Source organism: Bombus vancouverensis, chromosome 3, assembly GCF_051014615.1.
Source record: "Bombus vancouverensis nearcticus chromosome 3, iyBomVanc1_principal, whole genome shotgun sequence".
Lineage (NCBI taxonomy): Eukaryota > Metazoa > Arthropoda > Insecta > Hymenoptera > Apidae > Bombus > Bombus vancouverensis.
The window spans coordinates 14,336,866-14,364,596 of record NC_134913.1 but is presented as its reverse complement, the minus strand read 5'-3'; the positions used below and the strand labels follow the sequence as shown (position 1 = coordinate 14,364,596).

General features: G+C 35.0%; 1 protein-coding gene and 1 long non-coding RNA gene across 12 annotated transcripts; one reads left to right on the top strand and one right to left on the bottom strand.

The window, feature by feature from the left end:
- The first annotated feature begins 23 nt into the window (after positions 1–23).
- Positions 24–5,211, top strand: LOC117154253 (uncharacterized). The gene is made up of 2 exons (XR_004463742.2): positions 24–837; positions 4,180–5,211. It is a non-coding gene; the product is annotated as an uncharacterized LOC117154253 (long non-coding RNA).
- cno (adherens junction formation factor afadin) lies at positions 5,194–27,570 on the bottom strand. 11 transcript variants are annotated; one of them, XM_076617070.1, is made up of 26 exons: positions 27,434–27,570; positions 27,223–27,318; positions 21,985–22,096; positions 21,683–21,875; positions 21,270–21,554; positions 20,810–21,093; positions 20,518–20,620; positions 18,295–18,391; positions 17,748–18,053; positions 17,157–17,436; positions 16,334–16,990; positions 15,976–16,224; positions 15,688–15,828; positions 15,509–15,574; positions 15,206–15,279; positions 14,963–15,081; positions 12,061–14,535; positions 11,201–11,305; positions 10,663–10,807; positions 10,196–10,489; positions 8,978–10,051; positions 8,767–8,896; positions 7,854–8,700; positions 7,482–7,747; positions 7,090–7,205; positions 5,194–6,999 (listed from the first exon to the last, which is right to left on the bottom strand). In XM_076617070.1, the coding sequence occupies exons 3-26, from the start codon at positions 22,093–22,095 to the stop codon at positions 6,642–6,644; spliced, it is 8,775 nt and encodes a 2,924-aa protein (XP_076473185.1). In that variant the 5' UTR covers position 22,096; positions 27,223–27,318; positions 27,434–27,570; the 3' UTR covers positions 5,194–6,641. The 11 variants fall into 11 exon arrangements, with proteins under 11 accessions (XP_076473185.1, XP_076473184.1, XP_076473183.1 ...); XM_076617069.1 differs by having other exon boundaries at positions 27,223–27,341; positions 27,434–27,560; XM_076617068.1 differs by lacking the exons at positions 27,223–27,318; positions 27,434–27,570 and adding exons at positions 23,706–23,791; positions 24,012–24,365.
- Between the last annotated feature and the right edge of the window lie 161 nt (positions 27,571–27,731).

Genomic DNA, 27,731 nt, shown 5'->3' with positions numbered 1-27,731 from the left:
AGTGTAATCGTACTGTGTCTGGAGAAACTGAAAGAAAAAATAAAAACAAATTATATACCAGAAAAAGAAACGAATAGAGAGAAGAAAGTGATTATTAATTGCTAAAAATTAATCGAATTGTTACAATCAGAAGTTTTATACCAAAATGGGAGCCGCGCAGAGATACATAGATACACCGTGTGCGAAATACGAAAATCGAATGTACTTACTTGGGCGCACGGACGTGCTCTCGCGCGCGGGCGCGCGCGCGCTCCATTGATTCATTACGTAAAATGTACGCGCGTAAAATCTACTTAATCGTCTAATGCAATAGATAAACTGTGACCGTGAAGGGAGAGATCGCCATAGACAGAAAATAAAAGTGGGAACAAACAGGTATTGCGCAGATGATCCAACAGATTAAGATTAAATGTGAACTCGACTTTATTCGAGACTCGATCAATGCTAATTTTTACACAACATACTTATACGGATATATTCTATATACGTATATACGTATGTATGCAAATAGAAGAACGAATGTCCTTACAAATGTAATTTAAGTTCAGAATATGAAATTAATATGTCTACTTCTTGATTTCGTGATTCCTCTTCTATATACACGTTCTATATGCTATGTACTGTATATATTGATCAGGATGTTACTTATGGTTGAAATGTTCCTTCTCTCTCCCACCTTCCTACATGTTCACGTGCGCGCACCATATACAATGTTCGAATTGAAATTTGATGTATCGCGAATCCGATCTGGTAAATTATTGATATCACTGATCAGAGGTCACCTCTGCGGTCGAGTTCGAAGGCGTAGATTCTTATACTCATACTCTCCTATCAAAGGTAATGCGAAACTAGACCTTGTTATTGCGCATATTATACTGAATCGATCGATCAACAAACAATAGATATCATTCTTTATGCTCTATTTGCAAATAATTATTCGTTCTGTTTTAATGATTGCAACCAACCAATATTGCTACCAATCAGATAAATAAACTTTACCTATTTTAAACGTATTAATAAATATATTTATTTCATATTTACATCTAACCTTCCGCCAATACTCTTGATACGTATATATAACATTCAGTTACTAACTCTGATTAATACACGTTGGCCTCGCGCAGTCGCACGTTATAATTAGTTTTCAATTTTTGTAACAATCACAATTGCTATATAAACCAGATCTGTTGGACTAAAAAGCTACGAAATATTCGAAAAGATGAAAAGATGTATCTGTGCGCGTATACGAGTGTATATACGCATGCACATACAAGAGCTAAGTACTTGTTCTCTCACAACAGCTATATCGAAGAATTCTTGTCTTACTAACGTCGGTTCTTTTCAACAGCTATCTATTTTATTGTCTCTTGCCGTCTTCCATTTACCTTCCCTACATCTTGCTATTTTGAATTTTTCCGCATGTAGTCGTCTCACAGCTTCATCATCTCGTCATTTCGTTATCTTACTTACCACTGTCGTTGTCGACGACGATCAATGGCTGCACTATCATTACACCTATATATCGTGACTACTTTCTCATACCGTCTTGCTACCTCACGATTCATCCCGCTACACGACTATCCAGAGCTTTGTACATCTTTACTCCTACACTATTTTCTCTTTTTCTTTTTGCCCTTTCATCGCGTCATGCTTCCACTACATATTTTTCTTTCTCCTTCTTCTTCCGGTACATTTTATGCTTGAGCATGTAACCAACGCTCGTGCCCTAACTAAACTTCAACAAAACTTTGGTTATCCTCTTTCAGAAAGTTTACTTTTTTCCAATAATTTTCATCTACTATAAATTCCGTAGTATCCATTTATTTCCACGGAAGCTACACTCTGTATTTACGGGGTAACCCATTTCAAAGTTGCATAACTTTTCTTTTTATTATATGTACATTTTTCAGTTTTTGTATCAGATATTTAAAGTTTGTTTTTTGAAGATTTATAACAGAAAAACTCACAACAGTGCAACAACATGTACTTACCAAAACTACCCTTGCTTTTTTCTTAATTTTAAATACGATATTGTTTAGGGAGGATTAGTTTGACACTGCTTTACGATACGTAAACAAATGATACACTTTTTCTATACTTTTTCTCACATGTAGGTCTGTTTTGATCTTCACCGAAAAACATGTATAGATAACTCTACGATGTAATATTAGAAAAGGATAAGAAAATTTGAAGCAAGAAATACTAAAATCAATACAGGCAGAGTAAGTTATGAGTGTCTTTATCCTACGAAATCGAATCTCTGATACACATATGCGACACGTCAAATTTTAATATGTACGTAAGTACATACTTGATACATCAGCAACATTTTTCGTTTACTTGGCAATTCTGTAAAATACATTTCCAACGAGGATAGTTTTGGCTAGTGTAGATTGTAGATATTTGGCGCTTTGCCAACTCAATAGAATCTCGAAAACTCTTCCTTAAAATACATTTCTATTTCAGTAACATGAAAGTCATTGATAATACCGAAAGTTAGTTTACATACTTCCAACACTACCTGTGTGTGAGAATATCGTCATAATTTGTAAATTAAAAAAAAAATATCAATCTATTTTCAGTTCCTATTTTCGAAAATCTCTCACAAAATCGACAAAATATCATCGATAGATACTGTTTTTATTCCCTCTTTTTCTACTCATTCATTTCTTTTCTTTTTTTTTTCATAGACAGATTATAATTGTCTGTGATAAACTACTAATATTACCCCTTATAAAAAAAGATTTATCATATCTCGCTTATTACTTTCGTCTTCTCTACATGTCAACTATTATAATATATAGTTCGAAAATAATTATCTTGAATTAGTTGGGATATTTTTATTTTGAAGATAACGATAACATTCCGGGAACGGAAACTCCCGTTATCGTTAAAAGTGCACTGTATGGATTATATGCATGTAGTGATGTACTATCATATCAGTTGATTTTCTTTAGCAACTTTTATCTTTCTAATCTTTTCTTCTAATCTTTCCCATTATTATAATACTAATAATCCTTTATAATTCTTTACAATCCTTACTACATTACGTGATGTTAACTGATCATTCCTTATCAATTATTACTTAATTCCTATCAATAAAACTCCATACGAGAAATTTCACCATATTTTCTCTAGTAGTTCTAATAAAGATATGATTAAATGCATTAGGAACAAAAATGAAGAATTAAAGATTAGAATTACTTGGAAAATAGATATTGCATGGAAGGATTATATATGGATTACTTGTTTTAATCACAAATGAAATTTGTATAAAACATAGAATATAATAACACATTATCAATTTCGAGTTTGATTTGAGTGTTAAATAAATAGGTTTTCTAAGCATTTCCAATGAATTTTCATTTTTATATGACTGGTAGAACGGTTTTTACACACACGTAGTATGTGCATACATACAGTCATACGCAACGTCGATGATTCGACATTCACCGATGTTAACGATCGATAATTTATATCCCATTTCCCATTTAAGATTATACCATTAACTTAATGTCTCCATTAAGTGTTTTACTGCACGAACAAAATATTTACAAGAGAGATTTTTATGTTTTTATATATGTTGATCTATATACTATATCATACTTAAACAATATATCCAATAAAAATAATACTTCTTTGGACTAAATTAAATTAGTTATTCACCATTAGCCTTGTTCGTGCGTATCCATCATGCAATCCAAATTAAAACAACTTAGTAAATTAAAACAGAAATATGAACGAAATAATACTTACCTGTATGTTGAGCCGTTTCAATGACAAATAACTGGTACTGGTTAATTTGCAAAAATTAGAAATTATGTTCCTGTATTCGATGTTCCAACTTCTGCCTCTATCCTTCTTTCTTCTACTTAATAACTGTTTCTTCCGTTTCTGAACCAATTCTCATACATATAGCATACATGAACATGAACAGACGTAAATCGGCCAATATTTTCTTTCAAGTATGTTCACTAAAACAATTTTGCACTGAGTCTTCAAAGTGTCCACAATAATAAATGTCTCTACGTAAAAAAGTACTCGAGGCTGAATGGATTTTTGTTATTCTTTTGAAGAATTCACTTTTGTACCACGAATTCGGCTAAAGCATATGCGTAATAATCACTTACTTATAATTATAATATATCGAATCGATTAACACGATTTGTCCAAATTTAGTTTAAGACACCTGACGATATCCTACGGATCAAAGAGGAAATGTTTCCTTCCGCCTGACGCGACTATGCCGCCTCTCTCGGGAAATTTCCAGTCAATGTCAGCTAAATTGTAACACGTGTATGCGCTCTCTATCGTATGGTTCTCTATTCTCTATATGCATGCTATATGCAATGCGCCAAGTCGATGTCGATATGGATGAAAGGACTTTGATTGGCTGATTGGTTACACACCGAAATATCAGAAAAATAAGCTTTTTATGCAAAATAAAATTGACGCAATGAAGATTTCACCGTGTTTAAATTTCTTTACTTTTAATTTGATTTATCAGTTGTATCGTTAAACTTTGCTACGAAAAGTGACAAGTAGTTAATAAACTTTTAATTACGTTAAAGAAACGATATGAGATCTGTATTACAGATGGTAGAATACTAAGATTTAGAATACTATAAATACGATCCTTTGGAATTTTCCGATATTAAGTAACGTATTTTTACTCGAAACAAATTAAATTCAGTTATTTATTCTTACTTTTATTTTTTTATTTTCTCTTTAGAAACATGTATGTATATGTATATCATTTATAATTTAATTTTCTAATGGTATTAAGTTAAATATGCATCATTATAGTATTTTTATGAAAAATTGAAATTTTCCTACGTTATAAAATTTGTATTTTAATATAATATATATATATTCTATAGAGATAAATACGTAAGCTTAGGGAAGTAGTTAAATACATAAACCAGAGAAAAGTTCTATTATATTTATTTGCATGTTATATAATACTTTCCTTTCTATTTACTGATGATTGTTTGAAAATATTTCCGTCCTGCTATATACATACGTATCCAAATAATCTCCGTTAGAATTTCTTATAAGTAATATTGTTGTATTTTCTGACAATATATTTTTTATAACCTAAAAATTGTTTCTTTTTCTTTGTTTGTATGTATATTTAGATACTATATAAAAATCAAGGAATTTTTCTTTACCTAAAATACTTTTTTCGACCACTGTAGATTACAAATAATTCTTTTTATTTCTCAATCGCATCGTACGTCTTTTACAATAATTAAAAAATAGGTGATCTGTAAATGTATGTATAATCGTTAATGTATACAATAGTAAACTGTGACAATACTTCGCAATAAGATATACAGTCGTAGGATATTCGTTTTAAATCACTATCAAATTACTTTCGTATCAACGGAACATCAAAATATATGTTAGAAAAAATATAGTGTAGCTATATTATGTAATGTTCTATATTCGCTGTACACAACAAAAATTATATTTTTATGTACCGCGTTACATTTTTGTTAATTTTTCTACCCCTTGTCAATTTCATTTCAGTAAATTTTTTTTTCAATAGATTTTTACGCATTTTTACGTATATGAATACGTATTACGTGAATACGCAATTGTTAAAACAAAAAACAATTCGATGTTGTAATGTAAAGAAATATAAGAATTATAGCGTTCTCTTTTTTATCACTCGACAAGGAGTTATACGTATGTCATTCAATGGACACACATAAAGTAAAATCTTATGATATCGACCGACCATTATATCTACGTACATAGCCGAAGACGGAATAATTATGGTTATTGTAAAAAACTAATTAGCTCCATAACAACGATTAATTGCGTAAATAATCATGTTTTTTCATTTGAAATTTCTTTTGGTCAGATACCAATGTGTATCCTTTCCCTGTTTGCATAATCATTGTCTTATTTTAAAGCTGCCACACATTTGATTAAATTCGTGTATGTTTTATTAATGACGATCGCATTAAAGCTATCGTGCCTCTTGGCTGTGTAACGAAAAGGTGCATACGCGTAAGTCGAAATACTCAGTACCCGATACGCGTCACATCAAATATAAATACGAAACAATATCGTAAATAACAAGTAATTCTAAAAATTCAACTAGTTCTATCTATGTACATTCATGATATAACGTATAATTTTATGATACGTTGTTTCAGTAAAATCGATGTAATAATTCTCAGGTTCCAGGTTATATCCTAGACCTCGGTATAAGCCTTATTTATTGCGTAGAACGCTAATTGGTCCAATGGAATGAGTAGGCATTAAATGCATTCAACATTATCTATGTAGCTAAATGCTAGAGATATGAAGGCCAAGAGATAATAAAATTGTGTGAATGCATTTATTCTACCCTAATAGTTCTAATTAATAATTGTTCTACTACTTGTATTTATATCCATTTTTATAGCATACTCTTGGTCAAGTCTGTGCAAATAGTTGCTGGAATGATCCATGTATACTCATGTAAAATAGTCAGTGCCATTATGAATATAATACATATACACTCTACGTTAAATATAACAACAGTTTGGTTTTGGACCATGACCATGCTATTCTATCTGATTTATTCATATTAGTAACAGTACAATTCTAAAGAAAATAAAACAATTTTCAATTTTCAGTCTTAATTTCTATTGTTGTCGGTTGCTACTGTTGTTATTGATATTACTGCTGTTACTGTTATTGTTATTCGGGTTGTTGCTAGTACTGCTGTTGCTGCCACTGCTGCTGTTATTATTGTTATTATTATTGTGATGATTGTGGTGGTGATTATTGCTATTCAATGTAGGGATAGTGGGATTTCCAATATTATCTATTTCGCGCTGCGCACGTGAAATTTTTACCTTGTCCCGCGGCGTTCCATCCTCACCGGTTTCCATAGCAAACATTTTCATCTTTTCTTTAAAACTTAGCTTTTCAGGTACTTGCCCAACTTGAGAACTTTGTTGCTGCTTTTGTTTTTCAGCGAGCCTTCTTTGTCTGGGATCCCTAAACAAAACAATAAAGTAAAAATCCACGATTCATTTTCTGATTATTAGCAATCATTCGAACACAAAAAATAATAAATTATAGCGTTACTTGTACACTTCTTGAGCACCTATTACACCAGGCGTACTACCAGTAATTGGAGCCCCACAGGATCCTTCGGGTGCTTTTGGAGATGCCAATAAAATTTCTGCATCATTTATGAAATTCTGAAAGTAATAAGTAAACAGTGAACATACGTTTACATAGTAGTAACTTTAAGTTGCTCGACTATAAATTGGCAAACCATCAAAATTTGTAATAAAAGTTTTCAATTGGAATTGAAATGAAAGCAGGATGAAGCTACCTAATACATGTATATTGAATAAATGATGATATTATCTGCATAAAAAATGTAAATAATTTAAAAATACAATATGTGATTGAACATGTGCGAAAGTGTACACAATTTCAGAAATAATATGTATGTGTATATATAATCTTACATTTGGATCTTCTGTAATGACATCCATAGCCAGAACCTGACTTGCGCTCGAATTTCCAGACGAAACACTTCGTTGCATTGATTCTACATTTGCATTTGAGTCATGAAAAGAGACTCTCTTAACAGACGTTGACTGCGGCTGAGCCAATGTTACTATATTAGATATGTTTGCATTATTCGATCTCAGGGTACTTTGTTGCGACATAACCGCATAACTAGAACCTCGTTCCGGAGGCAGAGGCGCATCGTTGCTAGTATTATGCGTGGCTATCAAAATATATATGTACACATAATCCAAACATAAATGGCGACAATTAGTAGAAGAGGACTTTGTTTTTATTTTGTCATTACTGATAGTGTTATAAATACTTACAAGAGGCGCTTGATCCGTTAATAATTAGGCTGTCCAATCGTAACATACTGGGATGTAACATTTGTTGAGTTTTCAAATGGGATTGCAGCTGTTGCGAATGATGTTGCTGTTGATACATTTGTTGGATTTGCTGTTGTTTGTTAATTTCTTCCTCCTTCTTTTTCGATTGAGTGTCATCGAATTCGACTTGTTTTCGCTTAATTTCCTCGTGTCTACGATGCATTTCTTTTTCTTCGTTAGATTGAGATAAACCAAGTGGTTTTTGAGAAGAGGTCAAATGAAGCAAGGATGACATTTGAATTTGCCCTATGTTATTTGGCATTTGATTGGTGTGTTCATGTTGAAGATCTGACGAAAAATGCGAACCAGAACTCTCTTGTTGCTGTTGATGTGGCTGTTGCTGTTGCTGTTGCAGACAAGTATTTACAATATTTTGCGAAGATTGCTGAGATGAGCCATTGCCCGTGTGTATTGGCACGACGTTGGTAGAATGCATCGGGGAACCACCAACAGATTGACCAGTATGATTTCCTTTGATAGATTGATTGGTTGCATTTGTTCTAGGCAAGTTGAGGTGATGTTGCTCCAATGAATTATTTCGATCTTGTGGCACCGTTGTACGAAGCAGGCTTTGTTGTACTCTTATGTTCTCGGTGTCTAAATCATTACTTTCTTCGTCATCGTCTTGTTGATTGGCAACTTCCTCAGCTCTTTTTTGAAAGTCTCTTTCTAGCTGAAGAGCCCGCAGTTGTTCTTCCTGTTGTGATGTTCTGTGAGATAACGCACTTAATTCCGCTATTTGTTGATCTCGCCACTGTCTTGCAGCTTCTCTTCTACGTGCTTGTTCCTAAATAATTTCATATGATAATAACAATAAAACGATAACAAAGATACATTTAATAAATAAACTTACTCTTTCTTTCTCTTCTCGTTGCCATGGATTTGTAGCACTATATTGATATTGACGTGGTTGTAATGTAGTTCCAGTCGTATTTGCTGGATAATACCCCCCGCGAGGAGGATCCTGCATACTCGCAGTGTACCTGGGTGGATAAATATTATTTCAGTTTTTTAGTCTCATCTATATTATCTAATCTTTCATTAATTAACCAACAAGATATTACCTTGAATCCGATTGTTTACTATAAAGTGGATGAGTCGAAGTGCTTGGCGGCGGCGGCGGAGGACTTTCTGGATATCCTTCTTCCGGTAAAGTAGGCCGTATTGGAATTTCATTAGACATCGTACTTCCTTCCGGCGCAGTTTGCGCTCTATTTATTCCACTTTCGTCATTATAATGTTCGTTTCGTACATCCGAATTTAAATAATACTGCGATCCAACAGCAACATGTTGATTTTGATCCATATATAATTTTCCAATATCTCGTGTACCTTGATCTCTTCCATAGTCGAGCAACATTCCGTTGGATTGTAAGCGAATTAAATCGTTTTTTCCTCTGGCAGATGTCATACTAGCATGTCCATATTGAATATGTCCAAGATTTTGTTGTTGGATATTTTGATGTTGATGTTGGTGCTGGTGTTGATGCTGATGCTGATGTTGATGCTGAAGCTGAAGCTGATGTTGGTGTTGATGTTGATGCGGATGCTGATGTTGCGATTGAGGTTGAGATTGATGTTGGTGTTGATGTTGATGCACGTGTGGAGATTTCCCATATTGGACCATATAGGGGCCATATTGCGCATCCAAGTAACCATAATTCGAAGGTCCCGTTTGTCTCGTGGTTACATGACCAGATGTTGAGATTGATGGTGCGGAGGACACTGTTACTGGTGGACTTGATCCCAAATTTGGTTGGGAACCGATAGATTTTGTTGGTCGGACGGCAGAACTTATCGGGGATTGAACGGACATATTTGTTTTTAAATTATATGCGGCTGGTCGATACTGATTCAATGGGACTGGAATGCCACCTCGTAATTCGCGTCTTCTGACTTCCTCTTGCATTTCTTGAAGCTTTGCTTCTTGTCGTATTATATCCCGAGATGACTGAGATCTTGGAGGCGCTGCACAGCCTTGTTGTTGCGAAAGACCACCAACAAGGTAAGATTGTTGTTGAGGTTGAGGTACATATGCAGATATTGGACGGTCTCTGGCCTGATTCATTTCGAATGTTCCCGGACGATTCAAAGAATTTTGTGAACCTCTCGAGTTCTTTTGCAGCTGCAGAGGATTCCTATAAATTCACGGAAAAGGAACAAATCAGATAATTTTATTTGAAATTCACAGGTCGAGAAAATAAAACTAAAGTAAGAAAACCAAAATGAAAGAATTTTATTAAAACAAATGATAAAAAATAAGAAAAATAAAAGCTATTTACCTGTCATCCGAATGTTGAGACGGACTATGTCGTTGCTTGGTCGTGGTGGTGGTCGTGGTCGCGGTCGTTGTCGTCGCCGTCGTGTCTTGATTCCGATAGATGCTCAAGTTTTGATAAAATCTTTCGGCTTCGTTACTTTGAAGAATATTCGAACTTGGCCCAACATTAGCACTTGAACTATTGTTACTCGTTGTTTGACCAGGGTTCAAATTCGGTGACGATTGTTGTCTACTCACAAGCCCACTCGGTGGTAATGTTCCCATTTTTGTTGGATCATGTAAATTATGACTCGAGCTATTTTAAGAAGAAATATATTATATAAAGAAAGAGGAATGGAAAAACATGATTTAAAAAAGATGGTAAAATTATTTTGGGAAGCAAAAGGAATCGAAAGTTCTTATGGTACAGTTAGGATCTAAAGTAAGAAAAAATTCACTAAAGTTCGAAAGAAAAATGAATTCTCTTACCGAGAACGTAGCGATGTCGAACCATTGATTGTGGTCATTGGTGGAGGTGGCTGCGTAACAGGCGGTGTAACGCTGTTACTCGACGATGCCCTGCTATAACCAGGATTGAACACCTCGTGCTGTTGTTTTCCATCCGTTCCTACATCTGTTTTACAGAACCGTACGACACACATTAATTAGTATACATATTTTTGTGAGATAAAATTTTAACCCGGCAACGTGAGAAAACAATGACGCAAAAATAATGGTAATAATGTAATAAATAGCGCGTAAAATGTTAGATACAAAAAATAGAAAGAGAAAGGAAAAAGAAACAAAACGGAACGAGATGAAGCGAGGCGAGACGAAGTGAAAAACGAGAAGGTGAAAAGCGGATTAGAAGTGAGTCATAATATCACGAAAGTAAAGTGTGTGACCAAGTTAGAGGCGAAAGGAGTGCGTGAATCCAACGAGCAACACGATAATGACAACCATATAGCACAGTCTCTCCATCTCGCTATCATTCACTCTCCTTTCTTCAATTATTGTTTCTACTTACTGTGCAATGCTGGCACGGACTTGCTGGTATGTATTTGTTGTTGCGGTGCAGTAGCATCGCGTCCAAGCCGAGATGGTAAGTCTCGTTCACTCATGCGACGAGGTCCTGCGATAGTCACACGTGCGGAAACATATGTTTGCGTAATGTTGTACTTTAATGATATTTATTATGAACATTTAGACAAGCATGAATAACTCAAGCAGTATATTGTGATTCATCCGCCAATTATGAAAAATCAACAGAATAGACTACATCATTCAAAAAATCATATAGAAAATATCAATTTTTCACGCGTGCATCGCACGCTTTATTCAAAAAATGGTTATATTTATTACATCAATATATTATATACTTCTTCCTGCGAGATTGTGTTTTAATAATGTATGCATGCATGTTTCGTTAATAGCAATAATAACAACACATGTAAATAGCGTAAAGTAAATACATGTAAAATACGAATGTTGTTATTTATATATGTATAATGTATATATATACAAAGTACAAAGACAGAAAAAAAAGCGGACGTGTAAAATTTAAATTCTAACAAAAGCAAGCTAAGTCCTATTCCTCTCTTTTATACATTTTCATTCATTCTCCTTTTTTTTCTTTCGCTCTACACTTACAACATGCACATAAACATTTATCTCATAGCGAAACGGATTGCTAACGGAAGAAACAGAAGATGTGCTTTTGTGTAGAAGAGGGAAAAGAATAAGAAAAATTGCTCGAAAGAAAATTATCTTGACATGCGTGAGGTAGGTCGATCATTGGTAAATGACTATTAACTTGCACAACATCCATTATTCCTAATATTGAAAGGCACGCATTAAAAAAATGCGAGAGCAAAATCAATTGCTTACGTAAAAAGAAACCAATATCTAGATGAGTTTGACTCGATCTTGGATAAATCTTGGATAAATCTGATTTTGTCCAATGTTGGTCGAGCTTTACATCGATCTCTATGTCTTTATCAATTATCGAAGTTTCTTTTTCAATCTCCACTGACGCATGTTGATCGCTTTTAATCGGATTCTGTTGGAATTTGTCTTTGACGATGAAATTTTGTTTGCAAGTTTTTAGTCCGTATATTGTTTTGTTATCGTTATCGTTATCTTGCGAGGAATCCTCGTTCCGAGATCGGAAATACTGCTGATCGTTAGTGAGAAACGATGATGCTTCATCAACATCGCCCTGTTGATCAGTAGTTCGTTTCAATTCATTAGTGGAACGGTATTTTTTTCGTTTACACCACCTCTGTTTTCGCTGCTCGCTATCCTCATTACGTGATAATTCTTTTGCCTTTTCAATATTTGGATAGGAATTCGCCAACCGTTTGATCAATTTACCATCGAATAAGAGTGGTTTGCTTGCGTTCGCACTTCGCACACTGTTCTCTCCAATATCCGTCGGCCATGATGACACGAATCTCTGAATATTCGCCTGTATTTCACGCAAAGACAACGATGACGCTGAACCTGACTCTGTATCGACGAAAATGTTGTTTGAAACTTCCATGTCTGTTTCTTTATTCAATACGTGAAAAGAAGGTAGAGAAGGAGAACGAAAAGGAAGAAGCGATGCTCTCGCACCATCGAGATCGGATACTTCCCTCAGTTGTTCTATCACCTGTTTTTGTTCTGACAATGACAACTTCCGTTTACCATCTGTTGATTGACCTTTCCGCACATCGGCTGAATTATTGTGATAGCAATAATAGTTAACATCACCATTTTCATTTAACAGATCTATGGTCGATTTTTCGAACATTTGGTTCAATCCAATTGGTGCAAGATATCGCCGTTTAATTTCGCTATTTCTCAAATCTAGTTCGGATTGACATTCATTGACATCGTCGATAGCGGGAAAACGATAATCCGATCGCTTTTGATAAATTTGAATTGAAGCAACATTAGGTTCTGAAGCAAATTTTTTTGAGCTCTCTAATAATTTAATCGCATTAGGTCGATGATGAATCGGTTCAACATCGCCGAGTTTTGAAAAATGTTTTGCCAACGCGGCTACGCGACCACCACAACCGAGGCGCACCTCTTCCGGTGATTTCCAACATTTGTTGAAAGTCGATATATCACTTGACGTATCGCTATCTAGACCAGACAAGTCAAGATTTAATACTGGAATTACAGCGTTATTAACATTCGGCGTTGTTTTCGAAATCATGCAAATTTTGGAATCACCGTTCTCCTTATTTGATACGTCTTTCTCCACCTTTTTTTCTCTTATCTCGTAATTTTTGTCTCGTTGTTCCAACGCTTGAAATCCAATAATTGTCGTTTTATTAGCTTCTGCGTATTCCTGTTGCCTATTCGATTCTTCTTGTCCATTCTCATTTATGATCTGTGATCTTTTTTCAATCACTGATTGTTGCGAACATCTGGAATATTTGCCCATAACGTCGTTTTTACATCGTGGTAAATTTGATGCAGTGAAATCATCTCGTGAAATATTGGTTACATTAATTACACGATTATTAGATATGTTATTATTCTCCGATTGATACTCGTTGAATTCGTTTAACGGATAACATGACATCGGGGTGTCATCCGTTTGATCGATATAAGGTATCGAATCGAGAGAAAAATTATCACATTTGATACCTAGCGCCGTTGTTGTGGAAACCGAATTTGTCGAATTTAAAATGATTGACGGTGTTTGAACAGCGTTCATATTCATTGGCTGGGTAAATGGAACAGGTTGCTCAACTTTCGAAACAAACGGCAAGCTTGTCGTTTCAGATCTGTGGTTTCTTTGATCGGTTGAAGCGCGTGTATTATTCGTCGAAATAGTACCATCGCGTGTTTGCAAATATCTATCACCATGCTCCAAATTCGAACGCAAATCTGTACCGTGGTCATTATCACCATCACCACTACTGTTACCACCACCAACTACTGTTTCTACATTTTCTCGCTTTCCCCGCTGAGACTGTTGTTTTACCGACTCGTTATCGGCATGTTCCGCGTAAGTCCGCGTGTGTGTTAACAATGACGACGGTGTACGATCCCGCAAACACGTTTGTCGCAGGTCTTTCGATTGTGAAATACTCCATAATGGTTTGCAGTACCGATTTGAACCGTCTGAGACGAGGCGAGAAGAATTTAATAAATCGGAATCATGATAATATTTATATTCCAAGTCCTTTGAACAAATCGAAGAAAGAATCGCACCTGGTACTGAATCGATCGAACGTTCCGAACCGATCGCGTGCCTTGGAACGCTCAACAAATTACCCATTGAATGTGACGTAGATGGCTGCTCGTTCGTTTCCTGCACCGATGAAGCTTCCAAGTTTTCGGACTTGGGGCGAATCTTGTGCACTGCTCAAGAACAATCAGTTAGTAAAGCGTTAATTAAGCAATCATCTATATCTGGCTATTTCGCGAGAGCCAGAACCCGATGAATAAAATGACGTGCGGCGACGAATAATACGAGCGAGAACGATTCATGAAAGCGTTATAAGCTGTTTAACATTCCGCAATTAGCAGATTAAAAGCATCGCGCGAGAACGAATTGGAGTATATTTTGCACTATAAATTTAAGCGATCACTTATTTCAGTTTCTTTCTCTTTATCACATCGCTTTTTTAAGCTCGTTGCCTTACTCTCAAGGTATTTTAATTCTTGTAATATTTCCTTCTCAGTATTAAAGCGAAACGAATTATCGAACGGTGAAACGACACAATCGAATCGCATTGTAATTATTAAAGAAAGTTCAAAACGGTCTTCGAACGAACAACATACGTACCTCTGGTCATTACTGGTGATGGTTGTGATAATAAAGTGGCCAAACCATGATATATGGCACCTTGTTTAGCAACTTCCAATGTTACTATTGGTCCGGTACGTACTAAATATTCAGCAGCTCTACGAAAGAGCAAAGTCAATGCTATTATAAGCCCAACCATAGAAAGAATTAATATGGATAATTTCTCCTAAAATAGTTCTACAACCATTACACAATCTTTAGCACAACCTATACATTACTTACTTTTCCTGAGTAATTCCTACTAAACTTTGTCCGTCCACTTTTAGCAATTGGTCTCCAGCCGTCAATCTGCCGTCCTGCATATGTATGTATATATTTTAATATTGTGTAAAAAAGATGCGATTAGATGTTAACTCGCGTATTCGTTTAAACTACGTAGTATATATATGTCAAAATTAATAATAGAGATTTACATATGGACATAAATGATAGATTTTACTAATGATAGAACAATTATTAATAATTATTTGTGGTCGAATGTAAATTTTCTTCTTGTCTCTATGTACTACATGGAGATTTACTTACAGCATCAGCAGCACCACCAGCAACTACGCTCTTTATATATATCCCGAGCCTATCCTGACCGGCGCCCTGCAACATATCGCAACCGAATGTATATTCTATTGGCGATAACAAGGTATTTGATAAGATTTAAAATATATAATTACATGTAAATATAATACATATAATACAAAAACACATACCTTTGCTGCGACAATGCTCAAACCCATTCCATTGGTAGACTTGTGTAATTTTATTACATGTATCTCAGGCTGAGCACCACTTGGCCCTGTATGACAGGAATAACCTCCAGATCTATTGCTCATTGCGCTTGGACTGCGAAACTATTAAATATTATTGGTAATTAAGATCTTAATTATTGTTCAAGTATCATCATTGCTAGCCGTGGTAGGAAGCAGAACAAGGGAGGAAAAAGAAGGAGGAAGGAGACGGGAACAAGGAAAAAAGAGAGGAAAAAGAAAACAAATTACATTATTGTGGTGATCTATCATGTATATAGTCCAATATCCACTACTGGTGGGTTGTGGTGCCATACGGCATAGACCATCTCGTTGCAATGGCGCTAAAAATTCAGCTAATCCTGGAGGTACACCACGAATAACTTCGCAACTGTATCCATCCTCCGGAAGTAGAAGCGCCAAAGCGAGCGTAGGCTCTTCTTCGAGTCGAATCTCTCTGCCATCAGCACGTGCGAGCGTATCAGCCACGCTTTCGGCTACCTGGAATTTAATATGATAACGCATTACTTATAAATATACTGGAAATCCTACCATGTTTCCACCTTTATCCTTTTTATGTATTATTACATAAGTTTACATATCAACTCACTCTGACTACGTTTTCGATCAATTCCGCAGGAAGTCTTGGTTCATCCGCAGCTGGTTGATATTTTTGCAACAATGCTCTGACCTGAAGAGAATTCAACTTGAAGCACGTAGAGCTCAAGGTAGCAAGTTCCTCCGCATTGTATTTTGGAGCTTGTAGAAGATGAGTCGCTTGCATGATGGTTGCCAAATGACATTGACTCGCGAGTTCCAAGCCTTGCCTTTCAGCCCAAGTTTCCAGAGCGTTTAATCTCGCCTTTAATCTACGACCGAACCATCTAACGCACAAGTTGGCATTTGAAACTAAAGCGTTAAACGCGGTCGCGTTTATTGTGTGAAACAGGTGACTAAATAGTTGAATGGTAAGTGCAGCGTTTACTCTGCATCGCCTAAGTAAAGCCATCGTGCTCGAAAATATTTGAAGAACGCCGGCTTCTTTGGCAGGTTCGTCTGCATCTGCCATGAACTGTGACATTGCCGGTGCTAGTTCCAAGGAAATGCACCTAACCAATGACGCGAATGCTGTATGAACTGCTTCCGTCAAAATATCTTGTGCCCTGGTTGAAAACGCACCTACGTGCCGATCGTTTTTCAACATATGTAGTAGTTCTGAACCGTTTGCTAACCACAGTGCCAACGAGGACGCATCCATATACCGTTCCTGCGACAATGATATGGAATAGAATGATGTATTAAATAACAACAGTAATATTTATATCCTCACCATCACAATCTACCGTACTGATTGTACTTGTACTGATTCAATTGTTCAATAGATCATCTCGAGTTAGGTTATCGAAGTATTATGTATTTCTTCATTAATTTACCTGTATTACTCGTTGAATCATGCTAGCGACATTTGCTAACATCACGGTCAATCTATGAGCTCTCTCCGTTGGTTGCAATTCTGGTCTATAATGTGTGCTTGCGCGATATCTCGCTGCCAAGTAAAGCGTATACGTTGGAGCCAATTTGAACTGCGGCGCCGATGGTTCAACATCTGTGATTACCGCATGAAAAAATGTTTCTTCCGTTTCCTCGAGAAATTCTAATACAGCTGGTAAAATCGGATCCGTCCCACGTGGCTGTCGATCATTCTGCAACGTTCTGTTCGAAACAACAGAAAAATTCGATATCATTCAACGTTGTTCTCCGAAATGCTATGATTGAATTTGTCTTCTCAACCGTTGGATAATTTATCCTTATGCGTATGTTTATCTGTTTACGTTAGTTGTTTATACAACTGTGTTTTTCATATAGAAAACATATTCGTATTTCGGATTTTATATTTCGAGATGCATGTCGTGGCTTAATCACTCTACATTTCCTTGTTAGATCAAACAATCCGTTCATTATAAAAATGTAACAACGTAAACGTGAATTCTTTCGGTGAAACAGAAAAAGCTATTAAATATTACCTGTTACCATCCCTGCTACTGGTAAGACTGGCAGTTTCTACATTTCCATCGAGATCAAAGGTTGTTTCATAATTGTGCGTTGATTCCGGTGCATGTGTCGGGCTTCGAGTATGGCAAACAGTAGCAACAGCAGCAGCAGGGACAGATGTAGACTTGCTCGGACTAGATGGATGGATAGGTATCGGCCTTTCCGAGCCCACCTCCGTTACATTTGGCTGCAACCGATGCCGCACACCAGCTCCGTTTGGAACTTCGCTACCGTCAGGATTCAATTCTAGCGAAAAGGGCAATCTTTCGTCTTCGTATCTGCGAATCAAACCATGCGTATTACATGTTGTAACGATTGCCTCTCATGGTCCATCATTGGTTCCATTAATATTTCTCAAATTATAAGTTTCCCGTTGTAAGTTACAATTGGTCATCAGTATAGCCAATCCCCCGTATAAATTTAAAATATTTTTCCTTTTGATCAAAGACAACGAGAATTAGATGCACTCTTTTTTCCTAGAACGAACTCTTCCGCTATAATTTTATCATTCCAACAAACCTGTAATCTAATTCGTTCCATTTGCCACTAGGTTTTTTCTTTCGTTTCCGAGGTACATAATCTGAAGGTCTTCTTCGCACATGAAACATAATTGAACCTGTAAATAATGCAAAACACATTTTGTTTATAAAACATCTGTTCTTAATCTACGTAGGTTGCCAAGACTATACTATTTTCATATAAAGAATAACCTACATCACTCTCTATTTATCTCTCTGTGATTTATCATTAATATGTCTTTCGACATTTTAATTTAGGGATATCATGACATGATTCGAATAATAGAACGGTAACGAAAGGAATAGTCATCCCTTTATTTCGCTTTACTCTGTTTCTTCTACTACAATATAATCTTTGCATGTCTTATATGGCCATCGAATTAAAGATATAAATTATTTTATTTGGAAATTTAGAGTGAAATCTGTGAAATCTCTGAAAAACCATCTAAAGTGCCAATGTATCTTTTGAACTTTGTATATGCCCATGAAAGTTCCATTTAGCGGATTTTTAATACATATGACAATAAGTACGTAATTTACTCTTTATGTTACAGATATCATTCTGGTATCACAGATATACATACAGTCTTGTATCACATTTTATACCCTTTGCGTGTCCAACTGACCTACATAGTCTACGTTTACTGTTACAACCACACCTTCTCACTTCGTTATTTTGAACGATCTATACCCATTACCAATGTGAAACCATCGATCGAACCGAAAATATACAGCCATATAATAACCTATACTTTTAACAATACTCAATTGAAATTTATATTTTCAAATTTCTCTTCGATTCTGTTCTCCATTATAGAGTTCGTATCAGAAGAATATTGCAACCTATAGAAAGACAAGCAATTTTCCACCTTCTTGAACATGTATTAAACTGTAGATTATTCCTACTATAATTAATTAATAAGTATACAATAATATACAGATACGAAAACTTATTGATAAAAAGCTTTATCGGCATTATACACAGAAACTATTTCTATCCCTGAATAATATATATCACAATTGCAATTCGTGAACGTATTTACGTTACAAATGTATCAATCGAAAAATATTAACAAGCAAGAAATCATTACTAGTTATCGACAGAATAACTTTAAAGATTCTTACGTCTAATTCCCCAATCCATCATCGTGTATAAAATTCGTCGATTTCCTTAACTTGGTCCCTGAATATATGTATGCGTGTGCGCACGCGTCTGTGGTCCCTTCTTCGATCGATCACTTCAATTTTGGTCCTCTATATTTCACATTTTTTTCTTTTATAATTAAAATTAAAGAAGATATATGGCCAACTTTATATTATAAAGAAAATTGAGACACAGATTGTATTTTCTCCCTATTTTTTACCAACGATTTTTTTTGCATATTCTAAATTTAACAAATTTTTTCTGTTTTGCCCAAGATTGCGCGAGAAAGAAGAGTAGAGAAAAAATACCGAATTTTTAAATTGGCTGATTAATAGAAGAAAGAACAATACCAGTTTTTTACTTAACGCTTTAATGTTTATCATTCGACACGTCACTCGATGACTTGTAATATTTTCTCACTATTCAACGACGTATTGTGTATCGAAAACTTAGAATATTGTTTTATCCAGATTACTGCATGGAACTTCAAACATTTCGAACAAACGAAGAGATAAAGGAAAATCCTTTTTTTATATTTTTAAAATTTTAAAATTTGTTTGCAGTATAAAAGTTGATACCACGACTGCTAACAGAAGTAACATTAAATTACGTCACAATATTGCGCGACTGAATTTAAGCATTGCAGCCAGAAACAAGGGTTGGTGGGCGGTTCTTTGGTCTCGGCAAGCACGCGCACGCCACAACTTATTATATCTATCGACATAGTGTATACACTGTAGTACACTAGAATACACGACAGAGCACGACACGGCACGGCAGGACATAATGTGAACTGAGGAATCTGAATACGACTATGCTGTTATATCAACGCTATGTAAAATTGTTGATAATTCTTAAAATTTGTCCATCCTGAGCTTCTATATCTTGTAATTTGAGTTCTATCAATTTTTGTTTTATTCGTACCTATCTATATCTATGAATTCTTGAACCACGTCTACTTTTTTTCCCCACTTACACCTTCTGACTCAGATATAAGTGAAAATTATCCTTTTTTCACGATTAAAATTGTAATAATATATAAATAGGATTATTCCTATTAAAAGCTCTAACTACACTTACCGCGTGTAGAAGGATGATTCATAAGAATGGCTAGAGGGCATTCGTCATCGTCTAGTATATACTCCTGCTGTGTTCCTCCATTAATATTATTTTCACTATTTACCTGTAACATACGAAACGAAACATTGAAAAACGAAATATTGAAAAATATACATGTATATAAATTGTTCGACATTCCACGTAGCACATGATATTATAAATGATAATTCCGTAGCATTCTATTGTATATATACGCTATAAACTTCTTATACAGACGAAAAGATGTGGAAAGTAAAAGAAATATTTAGCTGACCTGTACGAGACAATACTGCTGTGGATCCACCTTCTCTAAACCATACTTAGAAAGCATTTCTCGTACGACTTGAACTGCTGAATCTCGGACGCTTAAAAGCAATGTTTTATATGGAACGTCTTTGCATAGCGCCTCGCCGTAAATTTTCAGCGTTCCGCCAGTATCGGGACCGCCATCTTTACTACGAAATTGTTGCAATTTTCTCTCCAATTTTTGTTGACGTCGTCTTCTCATCACAGCTTCAGGGTTTGAAATACTTCTGGTAAAGCTTGTTTCAGGTAACTCTAAAATGGGAACATTATTGTGTTGTACCATACGATATATACATTGAAACACAGCCAAGTTAGAAATGGCCATGTTGTATCAATATCATCAATAACATCGAAATAGTCTTACTATATGTATAACTCGCTTGATATATCGACAATATAATGACATATATCGTTTGTTATCCACTCACCCGTGTAAAGTTTTTCAGCTACTCCATTTTGATCGACGGGTATAGTATTTTCATCTTGTTCTAAACTCTTTAAACGACTCAGCTTTTCCTGTTTCTTCATCTGTTTCTTCTCGCGTTTACTCAACTTTCTGCGAAAACTAGACCCATCCGAAGAAGAGAAACCAACACCTTGAGCGTTGGTTTTGTCATCGATTCTTCTTAACAAAAAGCGTCCCTCACGGTCATCGATGTGCCAATTTAATTGCACTAACAATGGCTTTTCTTCAAGCCCAAGCTTACGTTCTTCTGTAAATAATGAAAAAGAAGAAGAAGAAGAAAAAGGAGAAGAAGAGACAAGGAGGATAACATCATGACTAATTGCTATATCAATATATACTTTAACTGCTAACAACCTCTATTACTATTATATTTACCACCATTTTCGTGGATTTCGTAAAGTGCGTATTCAGGAACCGAAAGCATTCGCATATCTGGACGGAATTTTTCAATAAGCGTTTCGATGACCGCTTGACTCGTCGCATCCGACGCTACTCTAATACATTTTGTTGCGACCTTTTGACCGCTATCTTGGAAATAAAATCTCATTACTCCATGGAATTCCAAATCCTGAAAAGTACAAATAAACATTGAGTATATCGCTATTGTCGAACGTGGCGATCAAATTAAATCTCTTGAATAAAAGAAAGAATCAGGTGCAGTAAGCGGAATAATTCACCTCGTTCGGTTCTGAAAGCTCAAACAGATCCAACCTGTTGGCATTCCATTGCTGAATAACACCACGCAGAGCTTCGCGCTCGGCCTTCTTGTTTGCCAGTTCCGTGGCCATTCTAAAATCCACCCAAAGGAACGAGAATAAAGATTATATTCTTTTACCAAATTTTTGTTGATTTTTCATCAATGCCGCTTTATATGCCTTTCATCAAGTCGCGTATATTTTACTCTATCAGCTTAAACATACCGGACAAATATACTCGTTTCAATTGTATTGGTTTGTTACGCGCCAATTAACTTCTCTGACAATCATTTTCTCAAGTAAAAGCTTATCACCATCTACATACTGTTCGGATCGATTTTCGAATAATTGCTATTAGATCGAATTTCAATCGATCGAGTATATAAGATAACAAACGGGATATACCTATCGCTTACAAATAAAAAGATTACACCGTTACACAAATGTGTTCCCATTGCATCGCGATACACTCCAAGTGGTCGTCATCGACGGAAGCGGTTCGATCAAATTAGATTACCAATCGAAATATTGAAAAACAGACAAATGCCACTAACAAGCATATTCTTAAACCAGCGTTTATCTCTGATATATTAAACATATGTGTACATGTAAAATTATAGGAGGCAATATAGAAGGTTTCTTGTCTCCTTGAAAAGAGCTTACCGAACAGAAATATTTTCTACGCACGATGTTGCTTTTTGAGAATGCCTAACACATACAGTAGGGGACAACTTTTAAAAAAACATACATAATCCTCAAAAATGAAGCAAGATCAAGCTCGCGATGTATCCGAGAAATAGCAATAGAGTAACAAAGCGAAACAAGTTTTGTCACAATCGGCAAGAAAAGAGTCGGTTTGAATCGGTTGGGGTCGTCTCGACTCGGACATTCTCGGTAATGTTCGAATACAATCGGTTTAACTCGGAGTGAAACACGTCCAACGAACAAGTCGCATACCACGCATTCCAATCTCCTTCGACCGAGTGTGCATTCGATCTTAAAACCTTAAAAGCGCGCTCGAGTAATTCTCGAACACGCTCGAGTACCCTCCTCACGCACGTTGCACTTTGCATCATTCTGTCATTTCTTTGATGCTCTTTTTCTCTATATCACCTACCCACTTTCAATCGCTCAGCTATCGTCAAACTTTTAATCCAAGAACACGCCTATACCGCGCTATGTGATTTCATTATGCGCTCTCTCCCCTCTGTCTCACGCATGTACGGTGTTCGCATACACATAAGTATGCCAGTACACGGCATGTTCACGTTCACATATACATAATCTCGTATGCAGTGTCGGATACAACGTTCTCGCATACAAATAAATATTTGCATATACAATGTGAAGAATGGAAAGAAAAATGCCACGTAAAACAATCTACGTTTCGTCAACTACGTAAAAAACTATATCTTTTCTTTTTTGCTTTGTGCAAATTCAAATTCGCAACAGCTCGTTATACGATTCAAAAACAGGTGTTTTCCCACATTGCTCGCATTTTCGCACGTTACATACGTATAATAAACGATTGAAGCAACATGACATTTAAAACTAGAAAATAATTAAATTAGTCTATTATAAACTACTAATAAAGAATTATACGAAAAAATACTTGAGAAATGCTCGGTATAACAAATACAATTGAAACACAGGAAAAATGAAAAGTGGAGAAAGGTAGGAGACTGATGTGTCATCGTACTTACTCTTCTGAGACTGTCATTCTTCTAATACAGTCAAGCGAAATACAAAGTACAAGAAAGATGAACGACTATCCAAATAAAGCCAAACACTTCAAAGGAAAAAAAGATAAAGAAGATAAAGAAGATGAAAATCTTCTTGATCTGGAGTTAATCTTAGGAAATTTCGAAATATACAAATTTTTTTTAAATCTAAAGGAGTAGTAGTCATTCCTTATAACTTATGCGAAACTTCCTGTTGTTCATCGCATTCATATAAACTGTTATTGTAGACAAATCCAATCGAAACCGTAAAAATTTGTTTATAAAAACCTGTCGAATATCAAGCATTTTTCTATCTCCCAAAAAATGTTTCCAATTAAGTATAAGCAGTTCAACGATGAGCTTAATACTCGTATAATCCAGCCCGTTAGCGGGAAAAACACTTTCGTGATATACACAAGTATCATCCAACTTGTGAATCCCACATTTTTTTTTTTATCGCAACGAATAAATAGATAATAATGTTCAATGAGTTAAATTGCCAATAACTTTCCACTAAATACTATAAAAACAAACGCCACACCCAAAGCTTTTTTATTTTACACAACACCGAATGCTACGCGCCTACCCAAACTTATCTCTTGCCGCGTAATTACTAACGAACTGACCGACACGAGTGGACTCGGAAAGCTTGGGCCTCAACAGTATCTTAAGAGGGGGAAAACATTACATATACCTCCTCTTGCTATACCGTTTCCATCACTGACAAATTGCTTACATCCTTTTCTACCTATCCCTCCTCTTCCAATCCATTTCTACCCCTACTATTCTTCCTATCCCGCCACGCTTTTTACTACCTCACTATCATGCCATAATACAGCTTGCTCCGATCTGGTCCGATTCATACCCGTACCGCTTCGTTCCGTTCCATTCCGTTTCGTTTCGTTCTGTTCAGTCCTATTCCGTTCTATTTCATTCTATCTTGTTTCGTTTCCTTCCGTTCCGTACTGTTCTGTTTTGTTCCGTCTTGTCTATATTTCTTCTACTTTCTTCTATTTTATTCTTTTTTTATCTTTCGTACTATATTTATACATACTGCACTTTCAGCGTGTGAAAAAATACAAAAAGATGCGACACAATAAAGTGATTTTATAATTAAAGATCAAAATTATTGATCTGACCGAAGAAATATTTGTTTCAATAAATATTTTATATATTTAACTTGTTGTATATAAATTGTATTAAATATTGAATAGCTTCCTTCCAGTGCATGAAATATTTTACTTATGTATGAACTTGCTAATAAAACGAATCTAATTTTCATTATACGGCTTCGTCGGTAACACCATTATGTGTTACACGACTATACACCAAACAGATAGAAATAAGAAAAAACAATGAGAATAACTTTGTATGATTTCGATAGAAACGAATTTCCTTAAGGTTATATGAAAAGTAAACGACAGATATTACTAGCTCCCAAAACAAATAAACATTCATAAACTGCGAGCTCGCAAATAAATACGTGAAATTTCAGGTTTTTAAGTTTAGACTTTTGTTTGCATAGTAGATGATAACATATGAAAGCTAATACGTGAAAGCTGCTAATCGCGTAACTAACTTCATTGCGCCGTCAAGTTGCCAAAGCTTTGTTGAAAATGGATGCTTAAACGGTCTGTTTATTACCCTCAACTAACCGTTTCCTGCTTATTCCGTTCACATGAATGTACCAAATGAATACGTATGCACACATTTCTGTCTTTAGTTTTTCTTTAAAATCTTCTAGTTTTATTCTTCTCTTCCAAATTTCTAACAAATATATTTTATTATTTATGCGCGTGCGTGCGTATTTATGCATATATGAACATGTATTCGTAACCACTTGGATATTATAACAAAAAGCAAAGAAAACAAATTATAATTATAATGTAGTGTTACATAGTATAAAAAGCATTGAAGAAACAGGATTGTATATACGTAAGTATGTAGAGTACATACTATCAGCGTGTCGCAGTAGCTATCTTGGGTCCTCTTTATTATTGAAGCAACCATTTAGAAACGTTTAAAAAGAAGTCTTTTCAAAGCTTGCATCTAAAGGATGAGCTTGAGAAAGGTCTATAAAAGCTATAGCAGACTTGTCTTACATAGTTATTACGATATATGAAAATTCTTCCTACATATTTTCTTATTTTGTTTTTTATTTATATTTATCGCTTAAACTTATTATAATACATACTATATGCAACGATTTCGATTACACTAAACATCACGAATTATTCATAATTGTTTAACTACGGACTGTAATACAATCTTTATGCAAAGATATAAACGTTTTCAGTAATTACGGTTATTTATATTTTCAAATGACAAATGTAACTCTAGCAAGGATAGTTTGTAATATATGTATGTAACTAAAAGAATTTTTCATCCTCGGTTTCATATATCGTTTGTACTTTTATATCACGATTCAAAGGAGACGGAATCAAAGAAAAATATTTTTGAAAAAATATTAGTTCGAACAAGACAAAAGATTTTGCTGTGAAAACATACTTTCTACCTCTCTGCATAGTCTTTTTCTTTCTCTGTAAAACGAAATATTTTTTTATCACTTATAACATTCCTTGTATTCTTGATCTCTCCGCATCATGGGTAATTTGATTTTGCTAATCTTGATCGTGATCTATACATCTGATTTGGTAAACATGTAACATGTCTCAAGCTTTAATGTTGTTATATATACATGCGTGTCATTTATATGGATGCCAGAATGCGGATACATAATCGATATAAATCTCAAAATATTAATTTAATAGCAAAATGAATTAAAGCATAAACACGTAAACACTTGGAAGTGACAACTTTATCAAAGATAATCAAGTAAACGCGTGCGTATTACGTACAAATCTAAGTACATGCGCATATATACATATTATGCAATTATCTCGGGACTCGAGGCCGAATCAACGTGCATTAACATCGCGTTGGCGATGAACATGTCAATCGTGAAGACTAAACTTTGGTTTTAAATAATGAATTAGGAATTTTCAAAATTAGAAACATCTCTGTTGCTTTCTTCATCTTAAAAATACATATATCCGATTGCTCAATACGTACGTGTATAACGTGTACACGTGTATATTTTTCAATTTGTCGATACTCGAACTCTATTTCTTTAGTAACTTTTCCCGCAAAAGTACGATGAATTTACTTATGTGTACGTATGTATATATACTGTTAAATATTATTAGTCCACCCGGTCTATTGTTATCGTGCATGATAAGATGCCGTCGAAGAACCGTTGATTAACATGTGGAATATGCTTGCGCGATAACTTTTGTTTATTTTTCATTATACATATATATATTATTATCTTGCGTGTATCGATGCTTAACTAAACTTTTCATCAAAATTTGTTTCTTACTTAGAGATCTTTTTTACTAACTTGCGTTTATAGGCAATGTAGGTAATATTTTTGTTTGTCGTGAATGATCATTTGTCCACTTCATTATTTTACTTACTTTAACCTCTCTCACTGACTGACCTTTATATAGTGATTTTATTGGTATTCTTCACAATTTTCTCCATAATCAGTTGCACAAAAATCTTATTATTATCGGTGCCCTCTGCTGACTTGCGACTTAAACAAATGATCAATCGTCACTGAACAGAACGTTGTAATTAATAAAAATTTCAAATGAAGAACTGATATTCAATACCAGTAAAGAATCATATATAGACAAGTAAGTACATACGTGAAAACGTATCAAAAACTGCATAACAAAATGCATTTGAAGAACGTAACACTTAACAATTCACGGATAAAAAATGACAAAGAAATAGGAAAGAATAAAAAGACCTACTCCACAATTAAACTCACACTTGAACTTCTGTGTCTCAAACCTTTAACAGTTCAACTACAATCATAAATACCAACAGGTGTCGCTTTATCGTGTTTCTTTGAACGTATGAATTGGTATAAACAATAATAAATCCATAATGTTAATATTTTACACATAAACTAGAGTACAAGTTTTTATCAAATAAAATCCA

Coding starts and splice junctions, on each gene's coding strand:
- cno (XM_076617066.1), bottom strand. CDS start 24,148: ATGATACTTGTGTATATCACGAAAGTGTTTTTCCCGCTAACGGGCTGG. Junction 10,490..10,662: donor TCGACATCGCTACGTTCTCG/GTAAGAGAATTC, acceptor TTCTTAAAATAG/CTCGAGTCATAATTTACATG. Junction 10,052..10,195: donor TCTCAACATTCGGATGACAG/GTAAATAGCTTT, acceptor GTGAATTTATAG/GAATCCTCTGCAGCTGCAAA.